Below are 21,796 nucleotides of genomic sequence, written 5' to 3' on the forward strand. Positions count from 1 at the left end.
GCTGCTGGAGAAGAACTACTGGAGATCCAGTACAAAATCCGGTACAAAACAATCCCAAATGTATTTTTTGAGGGGGGAAAAAAAAAACAAACACATTACGAATGTGCTGCTAGATCCCAAGTTACCCTTCATGCCATGACAATTACACAAGTGCCTCCAGCATTCACTGGCACCCGGCAGAGCCAGACTGCCTTTGGAAGAACCTCCATCACAAGGCAGAACATTAACAGACAAATCAGCTCTTCTACCAACTGAACAACCTACAAGTGAAGCAACAGAAAAGCATCTTACTGCCTGCTGACAGTTCAGCCCGACGTTCCCCTTTTCGCCCCGTACTACTTTCATCAGGCAGTGCAGGGTGCGACCTTTGCGATGCAGGCCTGAGCAGTGGTGCTCGATCTCCCCTCGGCAGCTCAGGATGATTTCTGGGCTCAACGAGAAGTCTTCCATTAGCATGCGCCGGTAATCCAACATTTCACCCTGGCACTCGCTGCTCACTTGTCGACCTAAACCAAGAGAGGAAATTGTGATTTAGTATTAAAGTTTAGCAGGGTCCTTCTTGACCTACACTTCCATCATGATGGAAGAACAGGGACGATGTCCACACTCTGGACAACACCAGATTGCAACAAATGTGCTAGAGCAGATGTGCTGGGGATTAAACCAGTTTGGATGTGAGGAAGAATTTCTCTCCTGAAAGGGTTCTGAGGCATTGGAAGGGGTTGCCCAGGGCAGTGGTGGAGTCCCCATCCCTGGAGGGATTGAAGAGTGGTGTAGACATAGTGCTGAGGGACATGGGTTAGTCGGGGACTTGTCAGCGTTGGGTTCATGGTTGGACTCCATGATCTTAAAGGGCTTTTCCAATCCAGGCAATTCTGGGATTCTGTTATGGTACCTCCCAGCATTTAAATGAATCTGTAAAATAGCCAGTCTATGGATTAAATAAATGGATTTGAAAACAAGGATTCCCGAAAGAGTAGGAGAATCTTAGTACCAGTCAGCTCTTCGCTCTATGCTCAAGGGTTCATTTTTCCACTGTAGAAACAGAAGTCACCTCTGGTAATTTACCACCTTGGGGGTAAATTCCTCCTTGGAGGAGGAATTTGTCCTGACAGCAGGTTAAACATTTTCAAAGGAAAAAGTTTTCTATAACAACATTCACTCAAGAAGCCAAAGCACAGAATAGGGTAAGTTACAAAGAGTATACATGGAGCATCTAACAAACCACCACAGTTGCACAGAAATTAACTCAAATCAATGCCTAGATCTGCCATGAGCTTTCCTACAGTCCTCATGTAGATAATTTGTTGGGGTTTTTTTATTCAAAAAGAACATGTTGGCTTTTTTGCTATGCCCTCCCCCCTAGCCCCCATCACAACCTACTCATATGTGCACGATGCTCCATGCAAGGGAGGTCCTACAACCCAACAGGGGCTCCCAGGCATTATAACACAGACACGTGGAGGTGTGTGAAACAATCACTGCTCCTCCTGGGCTGTGCTTTGTGCATGAGCCACATGCTGCAGAACCTGTTCCACTGTGAAAGTGGAAGTTAATAACCAAACAGCAGTTTCTGCATGTAGTTCAGGAAAGCACCTGCCCTACTGCAGGGAGAAAGAAAAAAAGCCCCACTACTTTCCCCACAAATGGCACACATCATTTCCACATCAATCAGGAGCAATCAGTTATTCAAACTCACAAATGTGGATTGCTTAGGGTGTTTGGGCAGCCTTTCCCTCCCATGCCAGGGGCATTGCAGCATGCAGCCCTGCTGCTGAATCAGAAGCCACACAGCTGCATGCCAGAGGGGAAAATAAGCAATTCTCCAGTGCAGCTCTGGAGGGTATAATGTGTTGGTTTACATGTTATGGCAATTTCACAAAGAACCTTTACCATGGTCCTGCCATATAGGGCGCTCTAATGCCTTTGGGTCAGCCACTGGTGTTAGGACATCTCCAGCTTACACTAACTTAAATGAACAAAAAGAATATTCTCACACTTACCTTCCTTCTATATAGGAAAAAAACAGAGTTAGAGAAATTAAAGCATTTACCCAAGCTATTGAACTGCAAGGAAAGATCATTACTTCCAAGAGGCAGAGGACTGAGTATCCCTGGCTTTCCCTGAGTGATGATAAACAGCCTGTCTATGTTTTAACCTAGTAGCATATTTAAAGCTTACCACATAAAGGAGGAAAAAAGCTCCTTCAATTCACAGCAAATAGAAGGATTTGCAACTACACATCATCAATCCAAGCAGGATTTGCTATTTTGCATTTTAAACTTCTTGCCTACGCAACACGAGTCAGTGGCAGAGGTTTACTCAGCTGTTCTGACCTTCAAAATAGCAGTGATGAAAGTATTATGATGAGGAAACCAAAGTTTGGCAAAAAGGTTACCTGGAGAAGGGGACTGTAAATACATGTTGAAGCTGAAGGGTCAAGAGAAACTTTTAAAATCAAGGTCCCAGCAAGTAACACACCTCTTGATTGAACTCTGTCCTGGTTTTGCTAGGATCGAGTTCATTTTCTTCTTAGTAGTTAGAATAGCTGGGTTTTGGTTTCAGTGTAAGACTTGTTCTGAGAAGAATGTTGATAAAGTTGTAATGTCATTAGTTGCTGCTGGAGCTCCAGGCCATCGTGTTTGGTTGGGTCACAGCTGCATTGGGACTGGGAGGGAGAAGTGGAGTGAATAGCAAACCCAGAACTGGCATTTGGATGTGCCAATGAGATATTCCAGATCATATCACCTCGTGGTCAGTATATTAACCAGGGTTGACCAGAAGACAGGGGTATTCTCTCGGGGATCACTCCGGCTCTCACTCTTCTGGGGTTTTCAGTTTGGGGACCGTCTCTGCTCCAGGATCACTGCCTGGCACAGGCTGGGCATCGGTCAGTGGGTGGTGAGCAATTGCACTGTGCATCACTCATTTGTATATTCTGTTATCCCTGTTGTTATCATTATAATTTTATTTTAATTAGTAAATAGTTTTAATCTCAACCCATAAGCTTCCTTGCCCTTTTCCTTCCAATTCTCTCCCCTACTCCCTGGGCGAGGGGGGCGTGGGGGGTGAGAGAGCAGGCTGCGTTTGGCTGCAAGGTGCAAGCAAAAAGGGTGAATCCACCCAAACCACCACAACTCCACTTACCTCTGTGCACAGCTGACTCTAAGCACATCAACAGATAGGAAAGCCTGGCTTCTCGAGATCGGGGAAGGTTCTCCACATTACAGCGGTACTTCTTCAGATCGCTTTTACAGGACTTGGCCAGCGAGTAACTGACTTTGTAGTCTTGGGCAATCAGCTTCTGGCGGGTTGTCAGCGCATCACGACACTGCAGGAGAGACATTGGGATGGCTGAAGGAGCTTCCATGTGCTGGTGGCAGAGAGTTAGGCCTGCTGCCATTCAGTTTTCAAGTTGTGTTTCAAAAGACAACTGATGCTTTAAAATTCATGCATTGAAGCTGGACTGCAGTTAAATTTCATTTGTCTCATAGAAACCACACAGTTAATGCACACTGAGGTCGACAGATCAAGGGTTCTAAAGGCAGCAGCTCTCTGCAGAGCACTTCTTAAAACTGCACATTCATCCAGCTTTTTGTGAAGAGCTACGGCTGAGAGCGTGACTCATGCGCAGTAACTAGGATCAGTTGCTGACATTTATCCCAGCTGTGGTGCACACTCACCCCATGCCCTCAAGAAACAACTTCTTCCAGTTGCATTTACAAAATAGCATGTTTTTTGGATTTGTTCTGCAACGTGCCAAACAGATGACAGCAGATAAAGCAGTCTAACCATGGGAATTTCTAGCCATTCTCCACAATGGGTGAGGCTCATAAGGATGCACAGTGGTCAAACCCAAACCCAGCAGCTGTAAGAACAACCCTCTCAATTTAATCAGAAAAAAAAAAAAAAGGGGCTGTAAAAAAACTGCTACGCTTCATAGCTTTTGGTTTAAATTTTATGAAAATTAAATCCGAGGGTGGTAGATAATTCAAAATAGCTCAGGCTAATTTGTCCATTCTCAGCCTATTTGAAAGGAAGGAAATCTGTGCATGTATAGGGTGGGGAGAACAGGGAGTGATCTCAGCACAGAGAAGCCTTATAGCCCTCTCCCCTTCCTTACACCAGGGTTTTGACTTTACTCCCCCTCCTTCCCATACCTACCTGCTCCAAGATATTCCCACCTCATCCTTCATGGTCCTGTGCCATGACTGGGACCTTGGGACTAGGCAGACGTCAAGCTCTGGACACAGGGAGAGAGAGGCTCACAGGTACCTCATCCTCCAGAGCAGAGGAAGGTTGGGTATGGCCAGGGAGCCCAGCCTGGCGAGCAGGTTTGGATTACACAAAGCAAGACACCCACTACGAACCTACTGTCAGCTCCGTGTGTATGCAGCAGCCGATGCCATCAGCAAGGAGGGACTTTTTAGCAGGTAACAGCTTCTACAAAACTAGTGACTTTGCAGATGGTCCAACCCTGGCAGCCACAAGAGTGAGAACTAGATTTTGTGTTCCTTCTGCTCTACAAACTGCATCCTCAGAGCATTCACCCCTCTCTCCCTACCAAGTCATCTGCTACAGCTTTAACCTCTCAGCACCTTACATTCCTATCCTGGACAGCTGATAATGAAGAAGACCACTCAAAAACCACCACTGTCCCTGTCAAACCAAAAACAGGTTAAGCAAAAATAACAGTCAGTCCTTTTCAGTAATGCACTCGTACAAAATTAAGCTTTGTTTCAAGCCCTCAGGGATGGCTCCCTCAGTTTGGAATTTGTTAATTGGAACCAAGCTTTCAGACAGCTAATGCATTTTAAAAAAAGGAAATGAGTCTGATCCCTCCAGGCCTCTGGATCGGGCTCTTTCAGCAGAGCTTCTCTGAGGAGGGCTTCACAGATATCCATCTTCATATTCTTTCAGATTATATAATTCCATACAATCCCAAACACTATGATGCTGCTTCTGAACTGACTGAAGGCACTGCTTCCTTCCCAAAACACCTACACCACCACAAACTCTTTTCAGGACTGGTTTATCAGAACAATTTTGTTGTTGTTGTTAAAAACCACATCTTCAGCAAAAAAGTTACAGAAAACTTCCGTAACTGAACGGTGCAGCTTTCCCACAGAACTTGGTGCTTCATAATCAGACAATCATAGCCTTGAAAAGCGAAACACTGAGCTTTCTGTGCTGAGACATTTGGGCATTTTGTTTCTAATCTGTAGATTTCAACAGCATTTATCCAAGACTTACCCCAGCATGGTGCAACTTCTACTTTACACACTCAATCACAGTGCTGCCACTTGAGCTCCATGTCTCCCTTCCCGAATTACCCACTCAAAAGCTTTGATTTATTTAAATCCTTAACTTTAAAGGCTGTAACTTGAGCACAATTAATTTAAGCCATCAGCAGGAAATATCAAAGTAAAAGCATCTGTTAAAGCAGTCTGTTATCCAACCACATAGATGATGGATTTTCCTCAGCACTGGGAAAGAATAACGTCGCCTGGACTGATGAATGATCTGATGATTTCTGCAGTAAGGATTTGTCTCACTAAGACAGGTACCTACCTTTTCACTCATTGATTCTTCAAACTTGTGATTAAAGAGGCACTTGTAAACTCGGCCTTCCCCAGCCTGAGTCTGTGAAACAGAACGGTAACATTGAAAGATGAGACTTGTAATGCTTAACAAGCAGGCTAAACTACACCTGAAGAGATTTATTCTTTAAACTTGAAATATATTAAAGTTAATATTTCAAATGACAGTGATAGCTTCTATACTATAAAAACCTTTTATGTTTTATTGCATTAAAAACCATCTGGTCGTGTTCATCACCCTTTTAGTGAGAAGCTGCTCAGCTGACACGAGCTAAATCAGACTGAACAACGCAGCTTTCCAGCTCATCGCTCCAGGGATAAGGAGTGCTGCAAGCAGAGTCAGACCTGGCTAACCCTGTGCAACAGCTCACTGCTGCAGAAGGGAGCAGTCACTCCCCTTTGCTGCCTCCTCCCCATTCGAGCTGTCCCACTCCCTCTCACACCAGCTCTGATGCCCATTAAACGATTTCTGCCAATTCAGTTCATTAACCCACTGGAAATAATGCCTGTTTGTTGGGTGAGTGAATTTAATGCCAGGTTTATTGCAAAATGACAGCGACGAGGTGCCTGATTTCAGTATCACACGATCTTGCTCAGGCTCCACTCTACCCTTCCATTCTTTCTTCCAATGTGGTTTTGTGGTTTGTTTGGTTTTTTTAATGGATTACTGTAGAAGAGAAGGCAAAAAGAAACAACTCACATTTTCACAAAATCGTTCTCTATCATCTCGGCATGCAAAATAGAGATGCCGGTCCAAGTGGAAGTCATCTGAAGAGAGTTCAGCTACACGAAGGATTGCTTTCTTACACTGATCAGAAACCCGAATTCGAGGCTCGGTCTCCTCCGCCTCTTTTACCAGGCCTTTTTCCAGGCATGCCACCACCTCTCCTTGCGAGTGGGCATCCTACGTGAGAAAAGCAAGACAACATTTGTAACCAACCACTTAAATAACCAAGCGGTCCACGATTCTGCGTAAGAATCATAGAATGGTTTGGATTGGAAGGGACCTTAAAGATCATCTAGTCCCAACCCCCCTGCCAGCAGCAGGGACACCTCCCACTAGACCAGGTTGCTCAAAGCCTCATCCAACCTGGCCTTCAACACTTCCAGGGAGGAGCAGCCACAGTTTCTCTGGCCAACCTGTTCCAATGTCTGACCACCCTTACAGTGAAGAACTTCTTCCTAATATCTAATCTAAACCTCCCCTCTTTCAGTTTAAACCCATTTCCCCTTGTTCTGTCATTAGTTGCCCTTATGAAAAGTCCCTCCCCAGCTTTCTTGTAGGCTCATAAACTAAGCACCTCATAAATTAAGCAGCAAACAAGTTATCTATACATAGAGTTCCAGAAGCTGATCTTTAACTGCATTTACATTCATAGGAGGCAACAGTTAATATCTGTACTATCCACACACTTTAAACATCACCATCCTGCTGACTGTCACCATGAAATCCCCCTCTCCAGTGCTCTGGGTTTGTTTTAATGTGACTTAATGAGATTATCACTACTTAGTCACACTGCTCAGAGCAGTTTACCAAAACGGTCAAATTATCTTTCATCTGACATAGCTCTCTTGGCACCATGGCAACAGCAGCACATTGAGAACATACTTGGAGGAGAGAAAAATCATAGTTCCCTCCACGCTGAGACAAGCCTTCAGTTTGGGTGGTGATAATTAGTGATGCTAAAAAGGCCACAAAGGAGCTTTGGCTAATGTAGGCTTCTCAATGCTAACTCCTCCATTAAGGGAATTTAAAAAAAATAAATTCAAAGCATTCAAAAGTAGAAAAAGTCTTGGCCAAAGCGGTTTTGGCCCAATACTGTACGCCACGTCCACTGTTCCTGCAAGTCTGAAGACAACTTTGGACTCTGACCAGCAACTGCCAACAAATGTAGAGAGCCTGCGCTTTGTATGAAAGCCCGGAAGAGGCAGAGCAAAGCTCCACTTAGACTCCTACATCCTTTTTACACACTTAGAAAGGGAATTGTTCCCCATATACCTCTGTAGAAGGTCCAATTCCCCTAAAACCAATATTTTTAACATGCTTAGAAAGGAAACTGTTTCCCCTATACCTCTGAAGAAGGTAGAACTCCTCTAAAAACAAGAGCTCTTCTGAAATAGATCTCTGAAGGTTTCTCCTGTGAAGATCACCTTACTCTACGCTGCTCTGCTGTGAGAGGATATTGCTACTCCACTTATAGCAGACTACCTGGAGTATACAACAAGGCATGAAGATTTGCACACATCTGAATCACCCAACCTGCAACTGCAGTAACCATTTAGGAGCTATCCCTTCAGTTCGTTCTGTCAAGTAGATTCATCCACTGCTGGTGCAGCAGCATGAGTAGGAGAGTAGTCTCCATAAAACATGACCATAACTATTCAAAGCCATGCAACTCTCCCAAATCTTTTTGTTCTGATATGTCTCCTCAGGCAGGCAGGCTTTCATTCCTGTTTTAACTCTGCTACACTTGGAGCAGAATTTGGCCCATTACAAAGTTGTCAACACAATCCAGAAGTATCATCAGTTTAAAAGGGCCAAAAGTCATTTTCCCCTTATAAAACCCCTCAAACCCACACATCCCAGAAGTCCCTATTCCAGCTTGCTCTTTTCTTTGAGTTGGAACTGGCCAACTCCACTTGCTGGCCAGATATCAGCATCTTAGAAGAAATATAATTATATCTCAACAATCCCTTTAGGACTGAAATCAAAAGGGACCTGAGGAATACTAGTTAGCAGTACGTTCACCACATTACTTAAAGTTACCATTTATCCATAACCACGTCAAACACAAATACCATTCCACAAATCCTTGTGGTCAGTCATAGGGAATAATTACAACTGAGCAGCTGGCAAGTGTAAATGATTGAAAACAACCACCTCAAGCTCCTCTGGCAGTTTTTTGCTCCAGTCTAGATGAGGTTGCAGCTGGAAAGCAAGATTCTATGACTACTCTCACTCACCAGCCTTCTTGTACAAGACAAGCTTTTCCTGATAGGAAAATCGGAAGTTTCCTGGTTTCTTGCAGCATGGGTCTAGATTCCTGGTCAGAGTCACACCGTATATAAAAGTAAATCTATTTTTAATAGTCTAGTGAAAGTAGATTTCCATATGCTGGATGCTGAATGTTTACTGTTGCATTTCAGGGACACAACATGAAATGACTAATTTATTGCATTGCTTTGCAAATACGATTTTACATTTGGGTAGATCATCCTGCAGTGCTTGCTACTCTGCTGCACTATATTAGAGCAATTTTAAACCACGTCAGACTAAACAGAAACACACACACAAATCAACACAGCCAGCTCCTGAAGGATGCAGTCCTGTCCTTTCACAGAATCATGAAATTGCCTGGATTGGAAAAGCCCTTTAAGATCATCGAGTCCAGTCATGAACCCAACACTGACAAGTCCCCAACTAACCCATGTCCCTCAGCACTATGTCTACATGACTCTTCAATCCCTCCAGGGATGGGGACTCCACCACTGCCCTGGGCAACCCCTTCCAATGCCTCAGAACCCTTTCAGGAGAGAAATTCTTCCTCACATCCAATCTCAACTGCCCTGGGCACAACTTGAGGCCATTTCCTCTTGTCCTGTCACTTGGTCCTTGGTTGACAGAACCACCCCCACCTCTTTCCACCCTCCTTTCAGGGAGCTGGAGAGAGCCAGAAGGTATCCCCTCAGCCTTCTCCCTCCACACCATTTAAATACCTTCTTTTGGTGCCATTAGTGTTCCTGTGCCCACTTGACACCATTTGGGGGATTTACTGACCTAATCTGGGGTTCGTATTCAGGAAAATCAGGTCCCTGAGTGCTAGTGCTGACTACTTAAGCCAGTTTAAGGAGGTCCTAACTCTTTATTTCTTCAAAAGTGTATGAAGGTAGCCATGCTACTGCCTAAATGGAGTATAGATGGGACTTTATGAATGTGGTTTAGAGAAATATCACTTCGAGCTTTAATTATAGGCTAACACCTACTGTATTTAAGATTGTGTAATCTCTCATTACAGCCTGGAGGGGAAAACAAATGTGTGCACAGCTGCACTCAATCGTCTTTTTTTAAAGCAGAAGTTTGACAGGCTTGTTCTAAGAAGGATGGCAGGACAGCTCTGACACACATTTGTAGTACCTGCTCTAGGCCAGGCAGAGCTGCCTGCTCCCACCTGCACTCCATGTGCCACCCGTCCTGTGGGGTCAGCTCAGCTGCCGAGGCACCGAAGCCGAGCACTGGCATCCCACGGCGTGAGCTCTCCCAGTCCTGCTCCAGCACCAGCTCTCTGGGCTGTACAAGGGTATAAACGCCTGCTGTGGAATGAATCCCAACAAAGCTTTTCCTCCATCCAGCACCCTGTTGTTGGAAAACCTCCACCTTAGAGTCAAAGACCTCTAAGTTCATTCCACAAGTCAGGACTCCTCAAAATTGCTGTGGGGACTGGCAGAGTCTAGGCCTCGTTTCACTAGTGCAACAAACTGAAATACAAGAGATTAAATCTAAAAACCACACACACTTCTTGGAATTGTAGCCTCACCACCACTATCAATCTTAAATGGGGAGAATTTTAACTCGAAGTTGCAAAGATCTGATAAACGTACTAAATAACTAATCTAGTCTGGAGTGCCTGCAAACTCTGTGTAGTTTTATGAAAGGATATGTTTAGATCCACAAAGAATACAAGCAGCTTTCCAGTCCTGCCCTACAGCACTTTAAGCCACAGAGAATTGGAACTAAGTTCTAAATTAGGTTGGCCAGAGAAGCTGTGGCTGCTCCTCCCTGGAAGTGTTGAAGGGCAGGCTGGATGAGGCTTTGAGCAACCTGGTCTAGTGGAAGGTGTCCCTGCTGATGGCAGGGGGGTTGGAACTGGATGAGCTTTAAGGTCCCTTCCAACCCAAACCAGTCTGGGATTCTATGACTCTAAATGTGCCCAAGCAAACCCCTCTTCAGCCCAATGCTTTGGGAGATTTTAATTCCTATGATGAAAATTCAAACTCCAGGCTTGAAGCCAAGACAGAATTTTAAAAACCTCATTCTTATTATTCATTTTCCATCAGAGATTCCACCCCTCACCCTCAGTATAGTTTAGGCTTTGCAATTCTTGTTCATTCTTTTGTCACTGAAAAAAATGAACATTTTGTCATTTCTCCTGAAAGAAGCTCCCCTGGAAAAGACTTTCTTCTGTCTAAAACCTGACATGCCTCGAGTTCATGATTGCTCAGGCTGCAGACTTGCAGAGAGAAGCTAGAGAAGCGAAGAGATAAGAGTCAAGAGTAGAAGGGAGCAGCAGGCAGGAGGGTAAAGCATAACCTGTGTCATCAGCACAGTCTCTTGCACTGAACAGCTCTGCTGACTTGCTGGAGCCAGGCTGGGCTGTGGAGAACCACCCAGTAGATCTACCAGGAGTTCCAGTTCAGCGCTCCACCCGGACAACAGCGTTACGGGGATGGCTCTCACATTAGCCAATTCCCAGTACTGCAGCTGATACTACACTAAGTCAACAAAGCCTGAGCTGAACCTTATCTTCTCTTTTCCCTTTGTGCCCAGTACTTCTATGAAACTAGAAAGAGTGAGAGCAACTGTAGCGAGAGCAACTGTACTCGAAGCACTTAGGGGTGGGGAAAAAAGCAAGAAAACAACCTAATGCATCTTTTTTTTTTTAATAGGAATCTGAAAAATATAGTATTTTGCCAGATAATAATAACAGATGTGCAATTGACACTTCTGTAGCCTTCATTATGGCAAATAATCAACTTCAGTTTGGACATCATGGCTAAATCCAGCACCTGGGCAACTATACACTGCCCACCAGACTGATACAATCCTGGACATGAGAGGGATCAGGAAGGCAGCTCATTCTGATAGGCAGCCCAAGAAGAAAAGCTCCATTGCAATCATTAATTTCCATTTCAAATTAGATCCCTATTGCATGAAGACAAAGCAAGCTTTAAATATCAGGAGACCAAATTCACTATAAAGCACAACAGCCAACTGGAAAGGTAACTGAAATGACTATTAAATATTTCTCCATTAACTGGAAGAAAAAAAATAACACACCACCAAAAAACCTACTCCACAACACAGGCATATTATAAAATGTAATGCTTACAAATGACATGCACAGCCTTTCTGCTATATATACAGCAAAATGAAGCCTACAGTCAGATCAAGACTTTTAAGTTGAACTTTACTGCTCTTACAGAGCAGAGAACCAACAAGAAACACGGAAAAGGAAGCACAGAAAACACCACATCAGAGGCAACAAACCCAGCAGGAACAAAACTCAATTAGGAAGTGGGAAGCAAGCTAAAACAAAAAAAGGAAGTCTAGAAAAGGAAAATGGTTAGCTAGCAGAGGGGCTTCAAGAAGCAATATAATTCCAAAATACTAATTGAAGTGCCTTTTACAGTTAAAAAGGGCAGTTTATCCCAGTTACTATGATGAAACCATCACACTGCAATCTACTAGCTGCCTGATGGGGAAGGAGTTAGTGGCCTAGCAGTGCTCACTTCCATTGGGAAAAAAAAAAAAAAGAGAGAGATTAATCTCTCCCCCCATCTTCCTCCTCAGGTGCCCTATTTATTAAATTCATAGTTACATTCAGTTACACAAAAGGGTAATGACTGTTTCTCTACAGGCAACTCTCAGAAGCTACAGTGTAGAAATAAAATCTGAACCAGCATCCGATGGGAGGAAATTAGATGAGATTTCTCCAAAGCAGAAAAGGCCTAGAACACAACGCCAACAAAAGAAATGCTTGCATAGCCATTTATAGTTGTTTCCATAGCAGTACAAAATACTTCAATTGCTCTGAGTGCCAGGGATGGCAGAGTAACTAAAGAAATCACACGACAGGCTGCGACGCTCTCACAAACCAAGGCAAAATATTCTGGGTTGGGTACCAAGAAAGGGAGGAATATGCAGAAACCACACAAAGCTCCAGAAAAGGTTGGTTAGTGACTCGCTTTGCTACCCCACAGAGACGTGGTGACTCAAAGGTTGTGTTCGCGCCCCTCTCCCTCGTGAGCTCAGCCCCCCCCCGCCATCCTCACCCCGCACCTGTCTTAACTTGGTGGGATTTGCGGTTACACAGCCAAGTCTGCCAGCATTGGTGTCATTTCTACTGTGTGAGATTTGGTTTATGCTCATGAAATCCATGCTACTGTAGCCTTTAGCCACTGTAGCCTTTAGCCACAGTACTGATAGAACAAGAGGAAATGGCTTGAAACTGAAAGAGGGAAGGTTTAGATGTGATATTAGGAAGAAAGTCTTCGGTGGAAGGGTGGTGAGACACTTTCCCAGGTTGCCCAGAGCAGCTGTGGCTGCTCCTCCCTGGAAGTGTTGAAGGCCAGGCTGGATGAGGCTTTGAGCAACCTGGTCTAGTGGAAGGTGTCCCTGCTGACGGCAGGGGGGTTGGGACTGGATGAGCTTTAAGGTCCCTTCCAACCCAAACCATTCTCTGATTCTATCCTATGATTCTATGATTAGAACAGAGCCTTTACTTCATGAAGAAAGCAAGTTACTCAGTTGCTACCAGTCTGAACCTGTGGTGCCTGCAGGTTCCTCCCACTTCTATGGTTGCTTTTGTTCTTGAAAGCAAGTCCTCACTTCTGTGCCTTCTGCTGTTCAGTGAAGTCTTCTGGAATACACTAGCACTTCAATTTAACACACTATGAACGTGAAGCTGCTTACAGCAGCAAACATTCCTCCCAAACAACTAGGAAAATGTTCCACAATTAGATAGTTAAGCATCCTTTTTTGACCAAAAAAGTGTGTATTTTTTTGTTAAATCTTTTCACCTCCCTTTATATCAGCTTAAATAGAGATTTAAGAGACTAATTCTTAAAAACATTGGAGCTGTAATTTAAAAAGCATTGTAAAAAAGTTGATAGGCTAATTTTAACTTTATCCCTAAACATAAAAACTTAACGTAAAAGCAGCCACTCATTCCTGCAGCCCTACATAATGCATTAGCTATGCTGAAGCAGACAGGGAAAGACAGCGCCTTGAAAGCAGCCTCACATCTAGTCACCACAAACTGTTCTCTGCTTAAGTCTCACATGGCAAAAGAACACTGATTTATTAATAAACAGTAAGTCTGTACTACTAAAATATGACACTAGATAATACGTGCCCTTCAACTGTTTTCTTTTTGGGTGGGCAAGGGAAAGGGGAAGCAAACAGATAAAACTCTTGATCCAGTCTTATCAACTACAGCCTGAGGAAGCAGAAAGGGTTATCGCACAGGCCACATCACCTTGATAACATTCCCATGTCAGACCCGACCAGACTGTGAAATAAGCCCAGCAATAGGTCTGCTTACACATATTGTTTGGATTCATCCTATCGAGTCAAGCCTGACAAAGCGTGATCAAAAAGACAACCACCTACCAGATCACCTGTGGTGCAGCAGGGAAAGACAAATGAAAGTCGTCTCTGAACAGCTGTCCCTCATAGAGGAACAAATGCATATTTATTAGAGGAACTATACAGAATCAGGACATCACCCTTTTCAGACAGATGAGATAATCACAGAATGGTGGGGGTTGGAAGGGACCTCAGGAGATCATCCAGTCCAACCCCCCTGCCAGCCCTACACCAGGTTGCACAGGAAAGCGTCCAGGTGGGTTTGAACATCTCCAGAGATGGAGACTCCACACCCTCTCTGGGCAGCCTGTCCCAGGGCTCCAGCACCCTCACAGGAAAGAAGTTTTTCCTGAGGTTTGTCTGGAACTTTGGGTGTCCCAGTTTGTGCCCATTGCCCCTTGTCCTGTCACTGGGCACTGCTGAAAAGAGCCCGGCCCCATCCATTTGGCCCCCACACTTCAGATATTTATAGACACTGATCAGATCCCCTCTCAGGCTGCTCTTCTCCAGGCTGAACAGTCCCAGCTCTCTCAGCCTCTCCTCATATGGGAGATGCTCCAGGCCCCTTATCATCTTGACAATGTACATGTTCTCTGGATACCTTTTCTCCAGGTCGAATGCTGCCACATTTCAGGAGATTGATGTCAGCCTTGCAGTCATCCATGAAGCCACAGATCAACCGATAATCGCTGAAGATAATGGCTGTCATTTTAGTGATGTACTGATGGCACTGGTATTCTGTGATGTTGCCTCTGTGATCCACCAAACATGACACCAAGAAGCCTTTACCAACTGGTTCTTCTGCACACTCCTTGATCTGTGTAAAAAAAAGAAAAAAAAAAAAAATACAGTGGCTGCAGCTACTGAATTTAACCTTTAAAAAAAAAATCCTCAAAAAAAACAGCATCTGCAAATCCTCAAAGAAACTAGCATCTGCAGCTTCAAAATCCACTGGCAAAGAAACCCTCTAGGCTTCAGTTTGCTTTTCAGTAAGTCAGAATAGTTGAAATTATTTCAGAAATGAGAAATACCTCATGATGTGTGCTAGTAACTGAAGAAAGCAAACGCAGCGACCTTGAGGATTAGAAACCCTCTCGCTCAATAATCATCTTTCACAATAATCACCCTGGACCCCTGCAATCAAATGGATTTGTAGGAAAAACGCTAGTTTGACAAACCTTTATTTAGAAAACTGAGCATATTACAACATCACTAAATCATACTTGGACCCCCATTAGCCACCTGACCTCGTGCAATATAACATTTTGGCTAGAAGTGAGACTGATTCAAAAGTCAACACAATATTTATTGAACTGTTTATAACTTGCTGGAAACTGAAAATTACTATAAAGGAAAACCTTCATCAAATTCATTTTTATGAGCTTCTTATAAGAACTGATTGTTGATACTAAACCATTTTACCTAGTGATCTAAACAAAATAAAAATCATGGCTAAGAACAGCTGAAAGCTGGGCAGGGATTGGAAAAGCAGCACACATGGACAGAGAGGTCGCAGGATATATCACAGCCTGCAGTGCCCGGGGGAGCAGACAGTGAGGCCACAAACATCACCTTGGAAGGAAAAGATGGAGGTAGTTTTGACAGCGTCTTTCCAAAGGAAGTAGAAAACATGGCTACTTATCAGTTAAAGGCACTCCCTGAGGAATCCTGAGCCAGAAGCAGTGCAATGCCTTGCTCCAAGGAATGCTGAGATCACACAGAGTCTGAGATTACACAGGTTTTTAACCCTGGGAAGCCCATGTTGAAATACCTGCCCAGCTCAGGTGTCCCCTGCTCAGGAGCACATTGGAAACTGCAGCCACAATGACACAGAAAGCATGCTTGACACTGAAGTTCAGTGGTGACAGTTTCTCAAGCAATAGATATGTGATTTATAGGGAAAATAAGGGCTGAAGGGCTGAAGGGAAAAGGGTTTATAGGGAAAATAAGGGATGAAGGGCTGAAGGGTTCATCAATCTAAAGGGAGACCCATGGCAATCAATACTCCAGGCGGGTTCAGATACCAAGCAAGGGCAGTGCTAAGGGAACATGCAGGGAACCGTTTTATCAGTTCTCAAATATCAAGTTGGAATCTTTATACTGGAATTTTTTTTAAAATGGAGAGTCAACTCTATAAGGATATATTCTAATTCAAACAAGAATTAACTCAGGACATGTCACTGTCTCCTGTGACAGACTCATCCAGATCAAACGAGATTAATAAAACAGATTTCTCTCTGCCTCGGTTTATGAGGCCATTGCTTTCTATATAAAAACAAAACATGCAACATTTTAAACATCATTATTTGAAGGCAGATGTAGGCTGGTAGAATATTTTTGTATTTGATCTATATACCTATTAGAAAAACTTAGTTACTAAGGTCAATGTAATTGTTATAGATAAGGTATAAAATACATTTTGAAGTGAAAACACATATGATCCATTGCAAGGTGAAAGGGAGAGTGTTGAGCAAGCTTCCTCAGAGAAAGCTGCGTCTTGGGTTTGGCCCCACTTCAGCTCAAGTACCGCGAGCCAAACCAGCACACAATGGTAACACGCTGTTTTTGGAAGAGCCCAGCTTTGGAAACAGCCCCAGAGCTCCATGGCCTGAGCCAGTGAACTGCGTAAAAGACCAAGCAATCACGTTATTGCCTGGCTACTTCTGAAACAACCACCATTATCTGGTAGCCAACTATAATTCTAGATCAAAATTATTGCCAGAACTTACACAATCACAACAGTTGAGGAAAAAAGTTGATATTTAAATCTATATTTAGCTGATAAAATTAAAGGTGGACTTTTCAGAATGTAGTCGGTTGGGACAGTCACCAATTCCCAAATGCCTCTTACTAGGAATTACTCTTCTAGTTGTATTTTGCTCTTGATACAAAGCAATACTTAAAATCAGAGCTCAAACACCTGCAAGAAAAGACGTACCTGTTATTGTGAATTAAAGAAAAAAAAATATTAACAGGCTAATACTGTAAGTTAGTAGAATATTCCCACTACATACGTTAGTTTCAAAGCGTGTTTCAGAAATAGTTTTAAAAAGTCATGGAATAGTTTATGCACCTGCCTCAGTATTAAGTATCAGAAGATCAAACACATGAGATTCATGTTACTTATGCAACATTTTTTTCTTTAAATGAAAACCACTCAAATGGCAAAATACCAGCAGTTCATGTTGTCATTCACCACAACTTCAAGAGGAACACTGGTGGTTAATGTACAGTTAAAATGCTGTGCTCCTCCCACTGCTTTTAGACATAAGTGGTAATTAAGCAGACTGTTAAAAGAGCATTTTCAAGAATGTTGTGGCTGTAAAAATTCTGCAGCAGCTATACAACAGAAAACAGAAAAATACAATCTTCCCTACAACTGTAAAAATCAGATTTGACAGATTTTGCAGTGGGTTTTTTTGGGGAGTTACTGAACTCCAACCACAACATAACCCTTCAATGCAAGCTGTTTTCCTTCCACTGTTTAATATTCAGCCTTCTTGTATTAACTATTTTCTTGGCCTCCCCTTATACTAGCAGAATCCTAGCTGCCCATGAAGAAAAAGCAATTGAGTACCCTTCAACTACACTGCTAATTCCCAAACTTTTGGAGCCAGGCTGCTGCTGACATCTACAATTTCTCAGACGTTTGTGTGTTCCTCTCAAATTAAAACTTTGCAAACAATGGGGAATCAGGTAGGTGGTTCCATCAAAATGTGAGGATTTGAGGAACCACTCATCCTAAACCTGCTCTGAGCACTGACATACTCCTCGTCTCTAATAAGCCTGTCTGCACCACTAAAAGCCAGACCTACAAAAATTAAACTGCCAACACAAACCGGGGTTGGATAAACAATCTGCTATTCATGCAACTGGTTGACTTTCAAGAAAACCTATTTTAAAAGCCACAAAGGAGCCACCATCTAAAGCAAATTTTTTAAAAATTATTTTTTACTTTTTAAAAAGCGAGTTTATGGGTAGGTGAAATTATTCTGGTAGGTATACAAATGAAGTTTTTCAGAGCATGGTTTCATGACTAAATTAAGTCAGCTGAAGTCTGTACTGCTTGAAGAGCCTTGGTTCCACTGCCTCCCCTAAAGTCTAGGTGAAAACTACCCCAACCAAAGGGAAAAAACCTCAGCTCAGTCAGCTCCTGTGTGGCTGAGCGCACAGCCTTGAGAGCTCTAGCCTGAGCACAAGGGAAGAAATGATTAATCAAGTAATCTTTGAAGCTGGACCAAGGTATGTTGATACTTGAGATACAGAGGACTAAATCCTAGTGCAAGCTAAAAAGAGGAAGTTCCTAACAGAGAATTCTTGAAGCCTCCAAGAAAGAAAAAAGTTGATTCATCATTTGATGTCTACGTGCTTAACCTCTCTGACAGAAAAACACAATCCCAAACCAGCCTTACGCTAACTTCAGTGGAGTTCCAACAGCTATGATTGTCCAACACTCAACCAAGGGGACAAATCCAATTCACACCAGATTTCTGACAAAAGGTCAGGTAAGAGCTCATGGGTTGTTAATTTACCATTTCTTTCCCCCACCCCTTTGCATGGCATCACTAAGGTTTTTCTACACAGAGATCGAATTCATTACACCTAGTAATTTGGCATATAAGACTAGAGCTTCCCCAAACCCAAAACATTATGTGCACACTAATTCACTGTCACAAAGAAATTAAAAAAACCCTCAGTGCCACAACAGCAGCCACACCTTCCTTCTGGCTTACCTCTGCAATAGTGGACTTGCAGACTTCTCTGGCCACGGATTCAAACTTCGGATCTGTAGTCAGGTTCAGCTTGTAGTTCCACAAGAGCTATAGAGAGATCATTTGTAGAAAGGAGGTTTAAGAGCTTCCCATGGAGAATGACAAATACTTTGCTTCAGAAAAGAATGAAACATCATTTATTCCCAATCTGTATAATTATCCTTCTACAGTGCAACAATCAATGCAAAGTTTCCTTGACAACAACTCTGTCCCTTCATTTCTGCAATAATTTTCTCATCTTGAACAAATTCAGACTGTTAAAAATCTTTCCATAAGGTCACAAGCTGACTCATTAAAAAGAAGTGTATCTAATGAAGACAGCTTCATATCTGAAAGGATAAAACAATGAAAGTTGTAACTGGCTACCTGCTGCACATTTAGCAACACTTTTAGCCCACCACACCTTCCTGTGCCCTGGCTTCTCTGCCTGATGCAAATGATCTAATAAAAATGAAGTCCTCAATATGAAGAGTTTTCATGCTGAAAACCTCACAAAATCCTAGCAAAAAAAAAAAAAAAAAAAAAAGGAAGGAGGAGAATGCAGCTGGTCCCTTATTCACTTCCTTCTGTGAGGGGTTGCAACCAGCCAACTCTTTGGATGCAGATGTATTTCAAACCTATAGGAGGTTCTCTCTCTTGCTAAGCACAACGATACATCAGAGGTTAGACTGCAAAACACCTCGCTAAGGATGACTGTTCTTCTAGAAGCCAGAGATTAGATCACACAGGAGCCCAGATGCATTTGGTCATTGTGCAAGAATCAGTCTTGGGCAAGTCACGCTCTGCAGATACATACACATCCCAGGTGTCCTCCTGAGGCACCATAAAATAAAAATACAGGGTAAGATAACAAAACCTCAGCACATTAATAGCCAAGATGCTGCCCTAGAAAAGCTCTATTAGCTCATCTGTTTTTTTCTAGGAACTTGAGTTGCATTTAAACCTTTTTCATTAAAGATTAAATAATTTAAAAAATTCATTTCAAATCCTCTGAAACAAAATCAATTTAGTATCAAAAAGATCAATAATTTGGTCCAACTTTATTTTGAAGTTCCAATTGTACACAAAAGGCTAACAAAAGCATGCTTGTACACAAGGAAAGCAGTTTTACATCATCCCCGAGAGGGTGGAAGCACGCACAGAGAACTAAAAATAGAATCGGCACAGCTGCACTGTCTTCCACACCTCCTATCATGGAGCTGTGACAAGTTAAAAAAAGGAGATGATGGGATCCTAGGGTGTTTCAGAGGCAGTAAGAAGGTGTAAATATACAGGTTTCATAGAAAAAAAGTGAATAAACAGGGAACCTGTCCTCACAAAGAGTGCTGCAGAATGACAAGAATGCGGTTCAAGACCATAAGAATACACCACTGCATCTGTAATCTCAGACTTTGGAGACTCTCAAAATGAGATGCTCTCCAAAAGGAGCCTTCCCATAGACAGAAAGAAGGTTAAACTTGCAGCTTAAAAATCCAGATTTTAGCGCTAGGCAGTATTTTCCCAGGAGATGATCAGCAGCTGTACTACAGAGTACAACAGTAGTACTGCAGAGAGGGGCAAAGAAAGCATTTGGAGATGAGACATCTCCCTGTGCTCTGGCTTTTGATCACTCCCCTTCAATTCCTGCGCAGGAAAATGAGACTTTGTCCATCCTCCCTATTCCTGAATGGCCTCTATAATCCACAACAACCTGATATCTGCCTTGTGGAAGAGACACTGTCATTTAATCCAGCAGAGGAAAGGTCCAACTTTGATTTCTCAAATTCTCAATTTCTTTTTCATTCAGGTAATTTCTGTTGGTACATTTAAATGTCAGGTAGATAGGTTGTAATTACTGAAGTTTTCTCTTTTTCAAAAGAAAAAGACTTAAAACAGAAACATGATGTGCCCTTCGTTTGATCCAACCCTGCACAACAGAACTAGAGCTGCTATGAAGTCAGGCAGAGCAGTGCTAAAGGTTAATTTATAAACACAGCTGGAAATTACTAGTTGTACAGCATGATTTGGTTTCATTTCTGGAACATATCTTCCAATAATAAACCAAAATACAGCTTCTCAAGCATCTGAAACCAAGATCATCACTGAGGTACGCACTTGTCTGTCTGTGTCCAGGGCTAACCAAACAATTAAGGGTCTTGGTATGGTATATTCTAAGAGAATGCAAATGAGAGAAGTATAAAGAAACCCAATACCAAGCTTAGCTCTGATGGGTTTTTTTTAAAGAGTCTCAGGATTTGAAGAGTCAGCTTGACAGCCTGGAAACTGGCTAACAGTTTGCTCACTGTTAAACACAGCGCTGAGAGGAAATCTGTTCTAAAACCAGCCAAGTGGTTCAAACTGCCTCTAAATATCACACGCCCACAGCATTTTCCAAGCAAATCTAAGAATTTAGCAGCTGTGAGAGTAATACAGAAGGCTTCAACAGCTGAAATTAAAGAGTTTAAATTCAGTATTGCTCACATCTTTCCCCAAAAGGAGCACATCAGATTGCTCCCAGTAACTGACGGGAACCACCCCCCCAGCTATAAAATAGGAAAGACGCCTCCTACCCTCTTCTGATACTGAAATATAGTTTATAGAGCTCAGACATGATCCACTCTGAAGTCTCCATAGTGGCTACACTGGGTTAGAGTAGTCACCTTGTGTTCTTCCTCCACAGGTCAGTACGGAAACCCAAATGTGCCCTGATTAATGCTTTTTGCAAACTACTAAACTCTGCAAAATATCTGAGGGATATAAGGTGCAAATGCCATAGCTACAGACTGAATAAAACAAAGCACTACTTACGTGATTGCAGTCTGAAGAGATTTCATTATCTGGCTGAAAAGAGAGAAAAAAGGAGCGTCAGTTCAGTCCTGGTGTGATGCATTTAACATAGAGAGTGGAAATTCACAGAAACTAACATACTGTCAGCTTATTTTCATTGTAAAGAAACAATGTGACATAAGTAATAGGCAATTTTAAAGCCTGCATAATAAGAGTGATGATACCTAAGTACCCAAAAGATTGAAATAACAGGTACCTTACACACAAGGCTGTCTTTAACTCTACAGAACATA

At 42.8% G+C, this 21,796-nt stretch overlaps 1 protein-coding gene across 1 annotated transcript in view; it reads right to left on the minus strand.

The window, feature by feature from the left end:
• The window catches only part of LOC104521472 (Golgi apparatus protein 1-like), a gene marked incomplete at both ends in the record, with an annotated part of 28,401 nt that extends 6,844 nt beyond the window's left edge, over window positions 1–21,557 (minus strand). Inside the window, 7 exons of the mRNA XM_010163480.1 lie at window positions 292–506; window positions 3,148–3,331; window positions 5,572–5,643; window positions 6,301–6,504; window positions 14,567–14,782; window positions 18,699–18,785; window positions 21,525–21,557. Of these exons, the coding sequence (XP_010161782.1) occupies window positions 292–506; window positions 3,148–3,331; window positions 5,572–5,643; window positions 6,301–6,504; window positions 14,567–14,782; window positions 18,699–18,785; window positions 21,525–21,557 (1,011 nt within the window). The remainder of the gene's footprint in view (window positions 1–291; window positions 507–3,147; window positions 3,332–5,571; window positions 5,644–6,300; window positions 6,505–14,566; window positions 14,783–18,698; window positions 18,786–21,524) is intronic.
• Between the last annotated feature and the right edge of the window lie 239 nt (window positions 21,558–21,796).

The sequence above is a fragment of the Antrostomus carolinensis genome, unplaced genomic scaffold (assembly GCF_000700745.2).
Source record: "Antrostomus carolinensis isolate BGI_N321 unplaced genomic scaffold, ASM70074v2 scaffold6322, whole genome shotgun sequence".
NCBI classification, from domain to species: Eukaryota; Metazoa; Chordata; class Aves; order Caprimulgiformes; family Caprimulgidae; genus Antrostomus; species Antrostomus carolinensis.